This window comes from Notolepis coatsorum (assembly GCF_963971535.1).
Source record: "Notolepis coatsorum genome assembly, chromosome: 14".
NCBI lineage: Eukaryota > Metazoa > Chordata > Actinopteri > Aulopiformes > Paralepididae > Notolepis > Notolepis coatsorum.
Genome location: NC_140178.1, coordinates 99,238,284 through 99,257,020, shown reverse-complemented (window position 1 = coordinate 99,257,020; position 18,737 = coordinate 99,238,284). Strand labels below are relative to the sequence as shown.

Genomic DNA, 18,737 nt, shown 5'->3' with positions numbered 1-18,737 from the left:
AGACCTCCAGGACCACATTTGCCACCAAAGGGCCTCAAGATTCCCATTTAGACTCAGAGAGAGAGAAACTTTGGGGGCCGAATTCCTATCTGGAAATAAGATCTTAAGAGCTCTGTTCATTGTCACCGGAGAGAAAGAACTGTTAGGAGCCCCGTTTATTGTCAACGGCAAAACACAGAGCCCCTCCCAGTCCCTTCAAGCCCCTCCCAGTCCCTTCAAGCCCCTCCCAGTCCATTCAAGCCCCTCCCAGCCCATTCAAGCCCCTGCAATGGAGGAACTCAGAACCCCAGCACAGGGTCCTGTCTGCTGTAAATGAAGAGAACGTCAGCTCTATTCAGTGTCAATGGAGAGAGCATCTCGGAGCACTGTTCGCCGTCAGTAGGGGAATCCTAGAGCACCATTTACTGTACACAGAGAGAAACCATTACAATCCTGTTCACTGACAACGGAGAGAGCGCTGTTGTCAGTGGAGAAACTTGGGAGCGCCGTTCGCAGTCAGTGGGGGGGGGGGGGGGGGGGGCGACGACGACGACCATAAGTGTCCTTATTCAATGTCAAAGGTGAGAGAACCTTGGTGCCCCGTTTACCGTTAAAGGGTAAACAGAGCCGGCCAACATGTCGCAAGGGATTCTTTACAGGAAAGAGAATTGGAGCTCCATGAAAGAGATCGAATTGTCAGATGGAAGTGAGTGGGGAACTGCAGGGATGGGCTCATGAACATACCATCAAATATTAGTATTAGTATCCTTGCCGGGACGGAGGTAAAATGGGAGGGTCCTTCAGATGAGTTTGCTCATGCTGGTTTACTTCAAAGGGACACGCCAACTTTGGGGGAAATTAGCTAATTTTCCGTCTTCCTTAGAGTCAAGACAAGAAGATAGATAGCCTTCTCATCTCTGTGCGTTCAGTGCAGAGAGAGAGAGGCCTGCAGCATGCTGGCTAGCTCACTCAATGACTGGAAGTGGATACAAACCATTAGCCCGCCGTCAAAACTAACAAAATTTTCTTGACAAACAACCACCTGTTGGGTGCAGTGATTGCATGCAGCACCTCTAAAACCCTGTTGTAACTTCCGTCAACAAAACCAATGTGACCAGCTAACCTACAGAAGAACGACTGCTAATCATGGATGAATTCTGGACAAACCAAGATCCAGAACCGTATTTTAACCAGAATTCACAGAGGAGGCCGAGGCGGTACATAAGTCAAAACATATAAATGAGACAGTTTTGGAATAGTTGGAAAGTGTATTTTGTTACTTTTGACGGTAGGCTAATGGTCCGTATCCACTTCAAGTCATTGTGTAAGCTAGCATACTGTAGGTATCTCTGTACTGCACACACACAGAGATGAGAAGTACAGTATCTTCTTGTATGACTGCAAATAAGCTAATTTCCCCAAAAGTTAGCATGTTCCGTTAAGCTAGCACCACTGCTTTAAGCTAGCACCACTCACCTTTTGGAACTAACTGCCTGCTTGAACATAAACTTTCCCTTTTTCCCCACAAACCTATATCGAGAGGAAAGGGAGCGGCAGCATTGCTTAGGTGAGATACTCATGTTTGCTTCGCACCAGTCCGTATTTTATACAAGGTAGCACCTCGTCTCCAGAACACAAACTTCCTTATGTTCATATCAATTGGGATATGGGGATGAAGGTCTTGAGACAATGATGACAGCTGATCAATGGGAGTTTCATGTCCAAAAACAATCCAAAATACTGATAAAAAAATATATATAATTTTTTTTTAAAGAGTTCTTCCTGCCCCTAAGCCCATGTCCCCTCTCCTGTGGGTTGTTTGAGCCACAAAACCGTAGATGTTTAGAGAATAAACCATGAAGGCGCGGTGAGGTCATATCCTTACAGTTGCTCGCACATGTTTTATTTAAGGCAGCAACTAATTCTCTGTGGGTTTAAGTGGATTACCACAACCTCCACGCTGCGGATGTCTAGAGGGGATGGCCTTAAGATGGTGGATTCAGAGGTCATAATAACTTTAAAGGAACGGTTAGGATGGTGGACGGGGCGGAGGTCGTCTCTTTAAGGGAGCGGTTAGGATGGTGGACGGGGCGGAGGTCGTCTCTTTAAGGGAGCGGTTAGGATGGTGGACGGGGCGGAGGTCGTCTCTTTAAGGGAACGGTTAGGATGGTGGGACACGGCGTGTCTTTAGAGTAACGGTTAGGATGGTGGGACACGGCGTGTCTTTAGAGGAACGGTTAGGATGGTGGGACACGGCGTGTCTTTAGAGGAACGGTCGCGAGGGGATGGTGAGGAAGGCGGAGGAGGCGCCCCGGGACAGAGACGGGCCGCTCCAGTGCACCTTCATGTGGTGCCTCAGGTTGGACCTGGAGGTGAAGCGCTTGTCGCACTGCTGACAGGAGAACGGCTTCTCCTTGGTGTGGATCCTGCGGTGACAGACGAGCGCCGTGGAGACGCGGAAGGACTTGCCGCAGTCGGTGCACTGGTAGCGCTTGGGCTCGGTGTGGATGCGCCGGTGGTTCTTGAGGGACATGAGGTTGGGGAACTCCTTCTGACAGGAGTTGCAGAAGTAGGTGCCCGTCTTGTGGCTGTTCTTGTGGTTGAGCAGGGAGCTAGCGTGGCGGTAGGTGCGACCGCACTGGGTACACGCGTAGCTCTTGGTGCTGCCGGTGGAATCCGCGGGGCTCAGATCTGGAGGAGAGAGAGAGAGACGGAGATTTCAGATTAACTTGCGACATGATCTTGGAATATAGAAATCCTTCCTTCTTTGTATTCAGCTTGTGTGTCTTGCTGCGTGTGTTAGTATAATGATTCATTTAAATGTCCACGTATACATTTTAAACGAATTGTGGACGGAAAAAAAGAACTCCAAACTAATATGGTGAGATAAAAGGCAGAAAAGAAACAAATAAATGAAAAAGGGCAAAGATAAAACAAAGGGCTTTGATGAATTCCCTTTTGTAGGACTGGTAGAAGCTCGTCTTGCAAGGTCAGGGGGATTCGGCTTCAAAAGAGCAAGTCTGTTGGATTCAAATCCAGTCTGCCACCGTGACCCAAATTCAGTTTGGTCTTTCCCTGGGATTCTGTGCTCTTCTCAAGGTGCACAGCGACCAGAGACACAGGCCTGGCGACACGTTTGAGGTCGCGATCCACTTGAACCCTTTCCGGTTTCAGGTTTCTCTTGGAATGTTACAACTCAATGATCAGTGGGCCATTTGATGACGTCGTCGTTTGAAAGGTCAGCCGTCGGAATTCTAAATCTGACGTGAGACCGTTAACGCCTGACGGGGTTAAGAAAGCTGAACTAGTCTCAAAGTCGTCCGGGTCTCTAGAGGAGGTGGGTGGAAGGCAGTGGGAGGACGGAGCACTGGAAGGCATGGTCTCTCGAGACCGAGCTTGGAGGGGGGGGGAGGTTCAATGCCATGAAAAAGGTTTAACATCCCTGTTGAAAAGAAACAATGGGCTCCAATTTGAAGACTCGCTGAACAGTGTGAACATGCGCCTGCGGTGCCGTGGAAAAGACAAAGCAAAACAATGACAAAATGCGTGCGTGTTACACGGTTTGATTCCCTCCCAGGAGGCCTGCATGGGTCCTAGTTCAAATTAAAAGCTTCATACCAAATTACATTGAGAGAGGACCTGCCGTAGAACGGTTCCTCTTTGCGTGAATATAATGTAAATAGAAGTAAAAGCTCTTGTACCGTTGGCTCCATTCGTGTTGTTTACACCTTCTTCGTGATTTGATTTGAGAAAACACAGAAGAAATGTCTTCGTTCTACCACGATCGGCGACCACGGGAGCTACTGGTGAAAGTGAACGTGTGGACTCATATCTGGGTAAAGAACATGTTCTGCAGAATCTCCATATCGCTAATCAAAATGGTTTGAATTCCTCAGGAGTTTGAGCCGTAGTCAGTGGGCCATGTTCGGATCATGATTGGATTCAAATGATCACGTTATTATGCGTATATCCAGTGGTGCAGTTGTAATATGGGCCAAGGCCAAACGCCACGTGCACGCGCGCTCCCACCCACGCACACGTCTCTCTCCTCTTTCATGAGGCGGAGATGGGGACGAGACGGGCGGTCTTTTGTCACATAACACACGCCCAACACTCCACACACAGTCTAGGTGATAAGTGCCAGCCGGGGTATACGGCGCAACGAGTCATTTTTGTGTCGTCGCGCCGTATACCCCGGCCGGCACTTATCACCTAGACTTTGCATAATAATAGGATGCGCGCACTTCTGCCTCAGTGACGTAGCCTAAACGGCGTTTAACCGCGTTTGACCACCACTGCATGCCTGCGTATATCTACAAAGGCTTTAGAGAGCGGAGCCTCTGTGAATACGGTTTTGCCTACTCCAAGGGTTATGGCTCTTAATTATCTTGGATTTATTGGTTCTCTAACCAATCTCTGGTTTCTGGAAACCACCACCACACAGAATGACAACATGGGTGTTGCGGAGGGGGCCAATTCATAACCGTTTATTATCAATATGCTCTGTAGTTGCAAAAACATTCTTGTTCCTATTATAATCACAAGCTCTAATAATTCACCTTGCTAGCGTAATGTTTCACTCTCACTGAGACAATGTCGGTAGCTCCTTCAGCCTTCAGTGTGTATGGTAACAAATAAGGCTGAGACCACTTATCGATAACTGTGTGAAATCGATAAGTGGCTTCACTTAACGATTTGTTTGCCTGTGTAAAAATAAAACACAAAAAAGTTTTAATACTTTTTTCTTAAAAAAAATTTAAACTATTATTTAACGTGTGTGTGTCGTGGGACAACTACAGCATTGCAAAAACGAGTGAGTGCACGTGACACACACACAAACTAACGTTAAATAATAATTTTTTAAATGTTTAAGAACCCACAGAAAAGTATTATAATTTTTAATATTTTTTTACACATGCAGAATAATAAAAAAATCTATATTTATCAATAATTTTGTCCCCAATTTATCTATTCTTCAAAATGGCATAGCGTCTCAGCCTTAGTAACAAAACTATAGAAGGCGCCGTTTCCCCCCAAAAAACGGAGATTGGTGCTTTAAAGTTTCTATAGATAACATTGAGCCACTAGATGTCTCACTAGAGCACCAGCATGTCATTTATCCAATCAGGTGCATTCCATGTGGGGGAATGGGAAGTAGGGAGGATATACATGGACGCAACATTTATTTTGGACCCGCCAACTTTTTTTTTTTTAAATGATACATTTATTAATAAATAGTTTTATGGGGTTAAAGCAACTTTTATTACACACCTTTTTCTCATAAATGCTACTCTACATAAAGATGTTATTAATATAATTCGATTTTTATATTCTGTATTTATTATTTGTATTATTTCTAATTGTCTTGTCGTTATTATAACTATTATTGCTGAAGTACTGTCCTGTGATGTCTTGTATATTATTGTTGTTACTGTATTGTGTTTCGTTTAAATAGAAAAATGGAAAATAAAATTATTTTATCCAAAAAAATAATGTTATTAATAGCACCTTTAGTAAAGTGAAACTCAAACTCATATCAATTATCATTAAATTGGAATAATGTACATCTATGAACTAGGGCTGTTAATCGATTAGTCGACTAATCGTTCGAAAGGAGCCGTAGTCGACTGGCCAACCTCTTAGTTGAATATAATTAAAAATATATATTAATATTTTTATTTTCCTAAAGAAAAGAGGCCTAGAAGCGTGGCTAACGCTAATGGCACGCATACCAGTGCTCTAGTGCGACATCTAGTGGCTGAATGTTATCTATAGCACCTTTAATGATCCATTATAAACTCAATGATCATGACTGACACAACACCTCATGCTTCCACAGAATATTTACAATGACAGGATACATTTCATTAAGTGTGTAAATTACATTACATCAGCAATATCAGATATTTTCCATCAAGCACAAATCTTTATTGTGTACGTGCAGAGACAGGACAGGAGACGCGACGGGACTTAAAAACCATAAGATGAGAACGTGAGGCAGAGGATGCGGAGAACAGCAGAGAAATATGAAAGGGATGTTGATCTGCAACATTCTGAAAAAGAACACCCACAGATGCCAGCCTGAACTGGAAAACGCCTGGCGTGGTCTCTACAGTCCCCCGAAGACCGTCTGATGACCAAGATGTACAGAAAGTGAAGTAGCTAGAATAGCGGTACTCCTTTCAAATTCAACATGAATTTCCTACTCTTGAGAACCTGGAGAAAATGAAGGGAAGTCTCTACAGCTCACCCAGAAATCTAAGCCTGGACTGTGAATGCTCGGTGTGGTCTCTACAGAGTGTATACCTCTGCCAATGTGAGTGATTGATATGTAGCACCATGTTGGTATGAATTAGATGAAGCAGTTCAACTTCCAATGTCGCCCCCCCCCCCCCCGTGTACCGCTCCATTATTAGAACTCAATAAAATACGAGATACTTCTGTCCTGGGTAAGACAGCCTTCAAGGGTACATAATATCAAAGGGCTCCTTGCTAGACACATTTATAGATCAAGGCGCCCTTAGAACACCTCTGAAGAAAAAAAACATGATCTGGTATTATCCCTGTTCTCTGAATGTGTGTGTGGAACAGATATTTCAGGAGTAGAGAGGTGAGGGGACCAGTTTGATTCTGGCCTTTTTGAAGCGGCTCAACTCCATCTAAAAGGCAACGATACACACGCAATATTCAGAGGCAATAAATGTGGGCAATTTGTATAAAAAAAGAAAAAACTAATTTAATTGAGGCCTTTCTAACCCACCATCTCATCCATAATGATTTGATTCCATTTAATAATACTAAACTCTCCTGAAGGCAATATTGCCCATCTCCATTAGTGTGGAAAGTTGCCCGTTTATCGGTTCTAACCCTACCTCGCTCCTCCTGAGTGGTTCCTTCTCAAACTTGCATCAGGTCATGGACCACATTGATTCACATCAGGCCACACCCCCTCATTTGGTGACATTTTGTCCCTCATCTGAGAAGACACTTCCCATAACTGTATACCGTCAAGGAGGGTGTCGATGACCATGGACAAATGCCTCGTCTCCATTAGCCATGTTCAGCCTGGTTGGGGCTAGTCATGGTCTAGCTCTAGCATAATATAGTATGGTTGGGTTTGCGTCTCCATTTGCATTCCTTGTAAACTCTCCGGTTGCTAGGCCTAGGGACCCTTACAAATTTTCAAAACCACCAACTGTTGCACACAAGCTAAGCTGTGATGATACAACAGGTCAGGCCAGGTTTGACCAGGTTCTAAAGACAATGGAGACGCTCACCGTTTGCCAGACAGGCCACAGCACAGCTAAAGCCTGGCTAGTGGAGACAAGGCAATAGTAAAACTTTGTGGTTCTTATTCATTCTCTGGGCCTCTAGTGAATCAAATAAGTGGAATTGAACCATTCACCGTTTTTGCCCCTCATTCAGCCCTGTGGGTCCTTGAACCCCACTTTGAGAACCACTGCCTTGTAGCTCCAAGGTCCAGTTGAGCGCATCTGTAAAACTCCCAAGGTCCAGTTCAGCACACGTGTAAAACTCAAAAGCCTTTCGCGATGATGCAACAAGGGGCGGTCAAGGCAATACGCTGCTGTAGTCTGCCTATACTGTATCAACTGTAGAGGAATCAACAAGGGTAAAACGCACAAGTAAAACCACGTGGGATTATAACCAGATTCACTCGTACCAGGTTGAGAACCATTGAAGGGAAACTCCAGTTGGTGAAGCTTTCCATCGTCCATTTCTTTGGAACGATATGTTGATACCATGTGATGGAGAGATGCGTTTATTACCTTTCAGCCCAAGATTCACCAGCACTATAAACATCATCAGTAATGTTTCAACTGTGAACTGCTTTCATACCCCGATGAAGACAGTTCTCCGTCAAAACATTGGTGATTAAACAATCTATATGGAGCTATACGGTAGGGCTGGGTGATTAATCACGTTTCAATTTAGATTTTGGCTTCCCACGATCATGAAAACAAGATAATAGAGATACAACTATTATTGTGCCACATGCCGTGTTGCTCTCATTTTGTCTTGTGTTGTAAATGCAGTGCACCCTTCTTTCACCCTCGCCCAGCCCAGCTGGTGTTGAGGGGAAGGATGGAGCCACAGCACGTTTCTTCAGGTACTTTGAAACGTCTTTGTAGAAGCCGACAGAAAAGCAGCCTTTCGGTCAAGAAGGTTCAAATTAAATTGTCTGAAAACACTGGTTTTGGACTTGGAACAAGATCAAATACTGTGCAAGATTTGTTAACAGTCGTGGCTGCACCACGAAGAAACGCAAGTGTTAAAGTACAATAAACGCATATGATATTCTCAAATCAAGGAGTAATAAAGTTTAATAATGGTGATTATGATTTTTGCCATAATCAAGCAGCCCTACTACAGTATATGCAGTGTGAGGTATCCAGTGAAAACAAACTCATGACTTGCATTAGTGGCTCAACTACAGATACAGTGTAGCTCCTAAAATGCCCCCTATGACCTCTTTGGAGCCTCCAGCAGGAAGATCTAAACCCCAAGATGGGGACCGATGGTCTAGAACAGGGCTGCCCATGGTAGGGTGCGCAGGTCAGATTCACGCTTTACTACCACACTACAGAAGGTTAACCTTTCACTACCACACTAGACCGTTAACCGTCTGTAGTGTGGTGGTGAAAGGGTTAACCCTGTCGTGTGGCAGTGAAAGGGTTAACCATTTGGTAGAGAAAGGGTTAAAGATAACATTTATGTAATCATTCAAAAGAAAAATACATCCACTGAGCTTTTAGAAAGGTGAGGAATAAACATTACATTCCCCCCCAAAAATGAATTGAATAGTCTAAAAAAATATTGCGGGTCCAATATGAATGTTTACAAGTTGCATGCGTGTATCCCTTCTCCCTACTTCCCATTTCCCCACGTGGAATGCACCCGATTGGATAAATGGTGCTCTAGTGTGACATCTAGCGGCTGAATATCATCTATAGCAGCTTTAAAATGTCCCAAATTCAAAACCATCCCTTTAAAATATATAATCGACTGTCTACAGCGTGTCATCTTTCTAGTGGGACCTACCCGTGAGTCTGTCTGTCCTACCGCATGGGTGCCGGTGGAAGGAGAGCAGATTGACAACACTGATTTTCAATCTTTTTCCAGCTATTTATTTTCAGTACTCAGCATTAAGGGTTATAGTATATGGACAAGTTTTGTTAAGAAATGAATTATCAAAACATAGTTTATAAAAGTGTATAGTAAGCATTACATATATATGCATGGAAACAAAAACAAAAAAAGAAAAGAGTTAGAACTTAATGAAAGAGGGTTATACTTGTTCAAAAACCAATATTTTTTTTCTTTCTCTTCTCATCTATAAACTACTCGAAATGCAAGCAGGGGTAAAAGTGTCCACTCAGAGAGAGAGAGAAACCAAAGAAATAAAACTGTAAAGTGTGGTGGAGGGAAAGAAATGCCAAAAATAAAAAAGGGGAGAAAAGTGTATATAATGTACAGTTATTTCTGTGTTCTAGGTTTTAAGATCACATAACTCCTACAGCACTTAACGGTCACTGAACGGTTGACTTGAACTAGCACCTGTGCTCCCAAAAAACCTTTGACAAACTTGTTATTTTTTTTCCCCACACACACGCACACACACACACACACAGAGAGGCTTCCGATAATAGTCAAAACGCAATTAAATAATAAAAAGGTAAAATAAAAACAAAAAAACACTAATAAATACAGGTTACCATAAAAGTGTAAAATAAAAATAAAATTAAAAAAATAATTGTTTCAAATGACGAAGGACTGAAAAGCACCGTTTCACAGAGTCGTCCCTTCGAGCCGGAGCTCCTTTTGCTTTTTCGTGAAGACGGAGGGGAAAGTAAAAAAAAAAAAAAAAAAAAAAAAACACAAAAATAAACGAGTCCCAGTCAAATTTGAAAGAGAAAAAGGAGGTGGTGAGAAAGAGAGAGATAGTGAGAGAGAAAGAGTGGGAGAGAACATCACAACATCACTTTTGTAAAAGGCTAAAAAAAATTAAAAAGATTCATCATCGGTAATAAGTTCCTTAACTTCTCATCTGTACTGCAATCAAAAACACACATTAAAAGAACTGTGTCCTGGGTACGTTTTCACTTTTCTTTTTTCTCTTTTCATTTTTGTTTGTGTTTAAACCGGTACAAGGATATTAGGAGAGACAGGAACAACTTATTTTTTCATATTTCTTTTCTCAATGCATGACAAAACCCAGAGTTTAAAACAGGAAGGAGAAGACAGTCCTGTGGAACAAGCAAGTGTTCTTTTTTTCTCTTTTTTGGGGTGGGGGAGGAGTCCATCTTTTCTGGCTCCATGTCAGGAAGTAGAAGTGTAGAAGGAGAGGATTATGGGTAGTAGGGGGGTGGGGGGTGTTTTACAACAACACAGCTCTAAACTCACATAATTCTAAGACTATCTCTGTCCAGTACAAGTGTTAATAATAATAATAATAATAATAATATAAATAAATGCATTACTACAAGGATCTGTTGTCGTTTTTTCTTCTTCTTATAAAAGAGGTACTGTAAATAATACAGTCAGAAATACGATTACAATACAGGATTAAAAAAAAATGAAAGAAAATAAATTTGCCGGCATGGGCGTAACAATATACATTTTCCTTGGTATTTTTTTCTCTCTTCTATTTTCCTTTTTTGATGTTTTTTTTTTTGTTCCCTCCATTTTTGTGTGCGTAACCACCACCACTTAATGGTCTATACACGTTTAGCTGGTTTTTGGGGCTTGTGGCGCCTTTTAAAAGTACAAGTCTGCCCCAGAAGAAAGTTTTGAAAATAAATGGGAGGTGGGCCGGGTGGGTGCGACAAGGAAGGAATTCTACAAGTGTGATGTCATAAAGAGGCAGCCTATCAAGAGTCAGGCTGTCGTCTGTGGGGAAGGGGACTACAAGGTTTTTCGAAGCTCATCTTCGTGCTGCAAAGACACACACACACAAGTTAAAACTGGTTAGAACCTTTAAGAGACCAGTTCAGTCCTAAAGCGTCGTCTCTCTCTCTCCCATCAACAGCTTTGTTTCTTCAAACCGGTTTTGCATGTATTTATATATATATATATATAAATATATATATATATAAAAAGGAAAAAGGAAAAACACAACTTCCTCCGTTGTCGTCAGATCTATACATGCTCACATGACGGCTCTTACACTTGGCTATGTATTGCTCACACTTCCAAAAAAAAATAAAGATGCGGTTTAAATTGTTTGTTTTTTTAAAAACCGGACTCAAAATATCAACGGTCTGAAACATTGTGACAAAGGCCACGATAAAAGGCTTTCATCAAAAAAAATCATCATCATCATCATCACAACAATAATCAACATCATCATTAACATCACGTATGGGATGGTGTGTCGAATGTGATGTGTGGGGAGAGAGAGAGCGAGTGAGAGTGAGAGAGAGCGATAAAAGCGACCTCAACATTGGATCAATACCAGCTCCCTTGAATTGAAACGGACAAGATGCGTTTTCCCCCTCTTGGGTGTTTCAACACCATCATAATGTCTGTGTGCCTCCAGACCTCCAGACCTACATACCTGACCACCTGACCCTGCCCGGTCTGTCAGTCTGTCCGTCAGTCAGTCAGTCAGTCAGACCTGTATACCTGCCCGGTCTGTCCATATGACTGTCCCGTCAGTCAGACCTGTATACCTGGCCGGTCTGTCCATATGACTGTCCCTCAGTCAGACCTGTATACCTGACCTTGCCCGGTCTGTCTGTGAGTCTGTCTGTCCGTCAGTCAGACCTGTATACCTGACAACCTGGCCCTGCCCTGTCTGTCTGTCATTACATGAGGACAGTCTTTCCTGCCTGGTTTCTTAACTACACGTCAACCAGGATCCCCCACCCAAGACAAAGGTAGCACTGTATGCTTTGACAAGCCCATTGTCCCAGGAGTCTACCTGTCAGCTCTATAGAGCAACATGCTCACGGACCCAGGCAGGTGTAGCAGCAGTAGTCCATGTAGTTACAATAGAAACTACAAATATGTCCGCTGTGTGTGTGTGGGGGGGGGGGGTATCAGAGAACTACAGTTCAAGGGCCTTATAGAAGGGTCCATTTAGAAAGGCCACTATTTCAATACAGGCCAGACAAATCAAGGTGGCAGAGGTGCGCGTGTTTGTGTGTATACGTAACATCCATTTTGAATCCTCTCTCCCTTGTGTTTACATGGCGTCCATTTTGTGTTCTCCCTCCTCTGTGTGTGTGTGAGTGTGTATGCGTGGCGTGGCATGCAGGGCCTGAGTGTGAGTGTAAGCCATGCAACCTGTCCTTTAGACACACCTACACTCTCACAGCACAGCCACACATGAAGAATGAGGAGGAAGAGGAGGGTGGAGGAGGAAACGGAGGAGGCGGAGGAAGAACTCTTTAAAAAAGAAAAAAAAACTTTTTGGCACCTCCAGAAACCTTGGCATTTGATTGGCTCCCCTCCACCCCACCCCCTTCCCCCCCCGGCTCGTCCCGCCCCCCCCCCCCTCCCTGCCTCCTCCCCCACAGGCTAAATGAAGGGTCCGCCAGGCATACCCAGGAAGTTGGGCGCACCCATGGCCATGGAAGGGGGCGCCGTGGAGCCGCTCCAGTGCACCTTCATGTGGTGCCTCACGTTGGACTTGGAGGAGAAGCGCTTGTCGCACTGCTGACAGGAGAACGGCTTCTCCTTGGTGTGGATCCTGCGGTGACAGATGAGCTGGGTGGAGACGCGGAAGGACTTGCCGCAGTCGGGGCACTGGTAGCGCTTGGGCTCGGTGTGGATGCGCCGGTGGTTCTTGAGGGACATGAGGTTGGGGAACTCCTTCTGACAGGAGTTGCAGAAGTAGGTGCCCGTCTTGTGGCTGTTCTTGTGGTTGAGCAGGGAGCTAGCGTGGCGGTAGGAGCGACCGCACTGGTCGCAGACGTGGGATTTGAGGGACGCGCCGCGGCCTCGGCCTTTGCCCGCCCCGTGGTGGCCCGCGCCTTGGGCCTGCATCAGGGTGAGGTCCAGGCCGGACCCCCAGCCCAGCTCCTGGGAGCTCCCCGGCCGGGGCTGCTGGGACCTGGGCTGGCGGGGCTGCGGCGTCTGGCCGTGGCTGATCTCCATGTGGAGCCTGAAGCTGGCCTGGGTGGGGAACGACCGCTGACAGGAGCGGCAGGTCAGCTCCCGTTGCTTCTGGTGGACGCGCCGGTGGTTGTGGAGCTGAGAGGAGACACGGAAGGACTTGCCGCAGTCGTGGCACTGGTGCCGCCGGGTCTCAGAGTGGATCCGGCGGTGGTTCTTGAGGGCGAGCAGGTTGGAGTAGGTCTTGAGGCAGACGTTGCAGTGGTAGATGCCGACGGTGTGGGTGTTCTTGTGGTTGAGGAGGGAGCTGGCATGACGGTAGGAGCGGCCGCACTGATCACATCTGTGGAGAGAGGAAGAAGAAGAGAGGTGGGAGGAAGGGCGGGGCGGAGGGAGGGAGGGGCGGAAGACGAGGGGGGAGATTATCAACGGAACACCGCCTTTCACTATTATACTTGATCTCAATTGTTGGTTACCACTTTATCTTTAAATAAATAACAATAAAATAACAAGTAAACCAAGTAATTCTCTTGTGTATATCTACATCTAGCACATACAGGTATATGATCTGAAATCCGGCTTTAAAAGCTGTCAACCTGACTATATAAAAGTGGTTTACCAATTAAAGCCATGAGGTCTACATAATGGGGTAATGGGGGAGAAGATTGGAGAGGGTGGGTGGGGGGGGGGTGGGGGGGTAAGGGGAGAAGCTATGGACAAACAATATCAAGGACTGGGGGATGTAATCAGCAGCTTCCTGCACTGCACACACTGGACAAAGGCTTCAAAAACAGCATCTTTCAGGTGTAAAAACCCTACGTATGGCGTCAAACGTAACACCTCCCCCATCTTGCATGTTAAGTATTGACTGAGGAAATACCCCCCCTGAAAAGTAAACTCAAAGATCTACCTTGTGTTGGATTAAAACCAACATGTACTAGGAGTTGCCTATATGGCTGGTCGCAAGAGTCATTCAACTCCCCTAGGTATGTGCAGTGCAGCTAGCTTCATCCCTATGACTTCAGGCTTACTTTGAACAAGAAATCAAAATACAAGAGCCATAAGCCATAGTGAATAACTTGGGCCTAATTAGAAAAGAAAATCATAAAATATAGTTATATTCTAGCAACTGGCCAGTATACTACATTATAAGACACAATCACAAACAAATAAAAACACTACAAATTCATAACAAGTACAAGGAACACACAAAATCATTACGTTTACTTTGTATTGCTACATTAAAACTACTTAAAATGGGTGTCAATAAAATTATCTGTAGGTTTTGGCAAGAGAAAATCAAGACAGAAAACAAGACATCTGAATAGAAAATGTTTGAGGCAAGCCTAAGAAAAAAAAATGCTATATATATGATATTATATGCTAACTGAAAGCAAACGGGGTTGACTTATCTGGTCTCTCCACTAATTCAATTTGTCCAAACTTCAGAAAAATCCGAATTCCGGCTCGCGTATGGTCCCAAGGAAGCCGGATTGGAGATCATATACCTGTAATAGACATGTAGAGACCTAAATTGATCTTCACTATTTTTATTTTTTTTTGCAACTTCGAAGAATCACAAACAACAGACGAGAACTCACGTGTACCGAGACTCTTCGCCCTCGCCCGCGGGTGTAGCAGCCTTCCTCCTGCCCTCCATGCCTACCTGGTTGTCACCGCAGCGATGCCTGGCCAGGCCTGACCTCCCCTGGAAGCTCTTCCCACAGCTGGGGCAGCCGAAGGGGGTGGCGCCCTCCTCGTGGACCTTCTGGTGGTTGCGGAGGAACCTGGCCAGTCGGAAGGCCTTCCCGCACGTGTGGCAGATGTGCTTCTTCCGCTGCGTGTGGATGCGCATGTGGTTGCGCAGGGCCATGTAGTTGGTGTAGGGCTTGTCGCAGAAGTTGCAGCGGAAGTCACCCGTCTTGTGGGTGTGCTTGTGGTTGAGCAGGGAGCTGGCGTGCTTGTAGGCGCAGCTGCACAGGTCGCAGGCGTAGGGCCTCTCGTCGGAGTCCAGGTCGACCCCGCGGCCCTCCATGCTGAGGCTGGAGCTGTTGACGGAGGCAGCGGAGGAAGGCAAGTGCTGCGCGGGACAGTCGTGCGCCGCAAGCTCATCGGCCGTGGTGAAGCCCTCGCAGCAGCCGTCGCATTCGAAGTCCATCTGGGCCCCGGGCCCCTGGGGGCCCTTACAGAGGCCGGCCGTGGTGTGGGTGGCCAGCTGCTTCTGCGTGCGGAAGCCCTTGCCGCACTCTTGGCAGTTGTGCTTCTTCTGGGCAAAGTGGAGCCGCAGGTGGTTCTTCATGGCCAGCCGGTTGGGGTAGGTGGAGTTGCAGACGTTGCAGTGGTACTCTCCGATCTTGTGGAGGTTCTTGTGGTTGGCCAAGCTGCCCGCGTGGCGGTACGTCTTGCCGCACTCCTCGCAGGAGAAGGGCCGCCGCCCGCCCTCCGACTGGTCGAACTTCTGGGGCCTGGAGGTTCCTGCGGAGGAATAGGGCTTCTTGAAGCCCTGCTGCTGATGCTGGGCATACTTGACCCCCATGCCGTGGCCCTTGGAGGTCTCCGCTCGGTTCATGTTCTGCATTTGGGATGGCCCCGGCTGCTGGAAGCGGGAACCGTTTGGGCCGGTGCGCATCAGGCCTTTGGCGCGGTGCTCCTCGTGGAGACGCAGGTGGTTGATCAGCTGCTTCTGGATCTTGAAGGCCTTGCCACACTCCTCGCACTTGTGCCTGCAGCAAGGTGGGATAGGAGAGAGAGAAGACTAAGAAACTGTCTTTAATCAAATTCGACTGATGTCAACTAAAACCAAGGTAAGAGGAAAACGTGAGCTTATTCAAATAGAGGGTCAACTATTATTAGGGCTGGGTATTGGCATCCATTACCCGATTAAATTTAATTCGATTCAATATTGATTCGATTAGGCTTGATGGTGCTGGTTTCAGGGGGGGGGGGGGGGAGCACCATCAAAATATGTAATTTGGTGGACTGTGTGAATTCCGTTATAATTGGGCAGAAACTCAGCATCAGGAAAACTAGCGATGTCTGCAGAGCAGGAGGAAGTAATGTTCAGTGGAAATCTTCACACCACTGAGAAAAGGCGTAGATTAAAAAGATCAATCTTGGGATTTTAATCATCGATTACATTAAAGGCTTTTTAATTTCTCATGCAGATGCCTTGGTATTTTGTAGTTTCTTATTGAAGACTGCATCTAGAGTTTCCGTTTGCATGGTTCATTAGTACAAATGATACAGCTACATTTGGACTGCCCCACTCCCCCCTTTGCAGAGTTAGTCACTTACTCAGTCCGTTTGGTTTTAGTCTACCAATACTTTATTAGTCAATTAGACATTACAGATCTGCAGTTTTTAAATCAACTAATTGATAGCACTAATTGATTTATAGGCAGGTTGTGTTTGAATAAAATCATGGAACATAATTGTTTGTCCATGTACTGTTATTCAGCAGTAGGCTATTATGAGCAAACGAATTTCCAATAGATTGGACATTTTGATTAATTATATCAAGCGGAGAACTGAGAAATTTGGTACTACTGATGAACTTATTTCAGAACACTGCCTATTGAATAACATGACAAATGAGTGTGCATGAAAAAAGCAATGAGTGCTTGAGGTTATTTACTCAACTAAATATGTTTCGAATGAATAGAACAATTAGATTGGACATTTGATTATGTATGTCATCATGCAGCACAATACAATGAAAATAAGTTTGGCATCTAACGCATTATTATTTATTTCTCCCACATGAACATTCTGACGGCCCGTCTGTGGGCAGTCGGCCCTGTGCACGTCGCCAATACATTAACACTTTGAATGCCACCCACGCTTTTTGTCGTTAGTTCATGCCGACCTTTGAGTGCCCCCAAAGCTATATAGCGTTTGTGTCGTTTTTTCTTTTTGGCGATTTGAATTCATATTTCATCAATCGAGCCTCACGCTAGTCTTGCAGACTCTCTCTGAGCTCAATTGGGAAAATACCACCCCCTATCGTCTCTCCCTGTGTAACTGCACCCCATAACTTTAGACTGACGAGGGGGGGGGGGGGGGGGGGGGGGGGCAGTTTCCTCATTTTACTTTTCCGTCAAGCCAACTGAAGAGACCAAGTGATCGCCAGCCATTAGAACAGCGTGGATTATGTATTTACAGTACCCAACACTAATCAATAAGCGTGATCAATATTTGGAATGGCGATCAGGAATTGGAATAATCTTTTTGGATAACATCTGATCTAAGGTAAGGAATTTATTTTACCAGTCTTGGGGTAATCGGATCTGTTTTGACCTATATATCAGCGTGTGCCGCATGTGTGTGTGTGTGGCTGTGCGAGCGATCAGGAAGTGAGATAATCGATATTTCAGCCCGATTCTATAGCGTGCATAAGTACACATATACTATCGATAATCTAGCGTTTATTTGAAAACGATTCATAAATAGGCCGAAAAATTACAACGTTTTTGTGTATCCAGAATATTCCAGTAAATGCCGTTTATCACGGAATCTTTATATTTTCCTTGAAAACGAGGGCTTTTCAAAATGCTATAAAACGGAAATGAAGCGATTAAAAAACAATCCGGTTCGACAATGTTGACTGCAAACAAGTCATTGATAAGTGACGGGCAGATTAGACACATAGCCATAATTTAAGACAGAGATTATGCATTCACAACGCTATCATTGAAGTGGGTGCTGGCATTTAACCATGCTTTACCATGTTAATGGCCGGCACTGAAAGTGTTAACAGCCATCTGTTATGACATTTAACATTTTATAAGCAAACTAAATTCGTTAGATTGGACATTTGAAAACTGTCTTGATTGTTCTTTATCGACTGTACTAGCGCTTATGGTCTAGCTTGCTGACGTTAGCAATTAAACTTTTTTCACCAGTTAACCTCAAAGGCGTGCAGTATTGCAACGTCAAGATTGTCGATTGATGAGAGTATCGATAGACAAATTAGTTTATGTAGGCTATATTAAGCAGCGGATATAAATGAATAACTAACTTAGATTAATAACTTAACTAATATAAATGGCATGGTAATAATACGTAGGTTATTGATCAATGAATGTATTGATTAATTAATATTACAAATGATACACCAGTAGAAGTCATGTTATTTCCTTATTGTGAACTTGTATGGAAGCAAATGAGTGACAGAAGTATTTGAATTGTATCAGACACCGAATTTATAGCATTGAAAATAATTACTTTGAAAACATGTATCTGAATTTTTTCAGACACCAAATTTATAGCATTGAAAATAATTACTTTGAAAATCATGTATCTGAATTTCTTTGCTCCGAATTTACCTATGTGAAATAAAAATTCAGTGTTTAAAATTCAATGTAAAAAATTCGAATGCATAATAAAATTCTATGTAAAAAAAATTCGATGCATAATTATTGCAGTGTATAAAATTCGATGTAAAAAATTCGATGCATAATTGCGGTGTATAGAATTCGATGTAAAAAACCATCATCCGGGCTACCCAGACAGGATAAGCAATCGAGCCTGGATGCAATCGAACTGACTTCTGGCCTATCACGGCACGGCTTTGTCAGTCATGTGATCACACCAACCCGGGAGAAAGATCGCAGTATATATACATATGGTGGGGAGAGAATATATACATACGGTGGGGAGGAGACTGTTAACGGTTTATGGTC

At 44.5% G+C, this 18,737-nt stretch overlaps 1 protein-coding gene across 1 annotated transcript in view; it reads right to left on the bottom strand.

Moving 5' to 3' along the window:
* Positions 1 to 571: 571 nt before the first annotated feature.
* Positions 572 to 18,737, bottom strand: part of LOC311240991 (zinc finger protein 646) — an 87,596-nt gene continuing 69,430 nt past the window's right edge. Inside the window, exons 3-5 of the mRNA XM_084329634.1 lie at positions 14,658 to 15,779; positions 12,546 to 13,399; positions 572 to 2,670 (exon numbers count right to left, since the gene is read on the bottom strand). Of these exons, the coding sequence (XP_084185760.1) occupies positions 2,243 to 2,670; positions 12,546 to 13,399; positions 14,658 to 15,779 (2,404 nt within the window). The 3' untranslated portion in view covers positions 572 to 2,242. The remainder of the gene's footprint in view (positions 2,671 to 12,545; positions 13,400 to 14,657; positions 15,780 to 18,737) is intronic.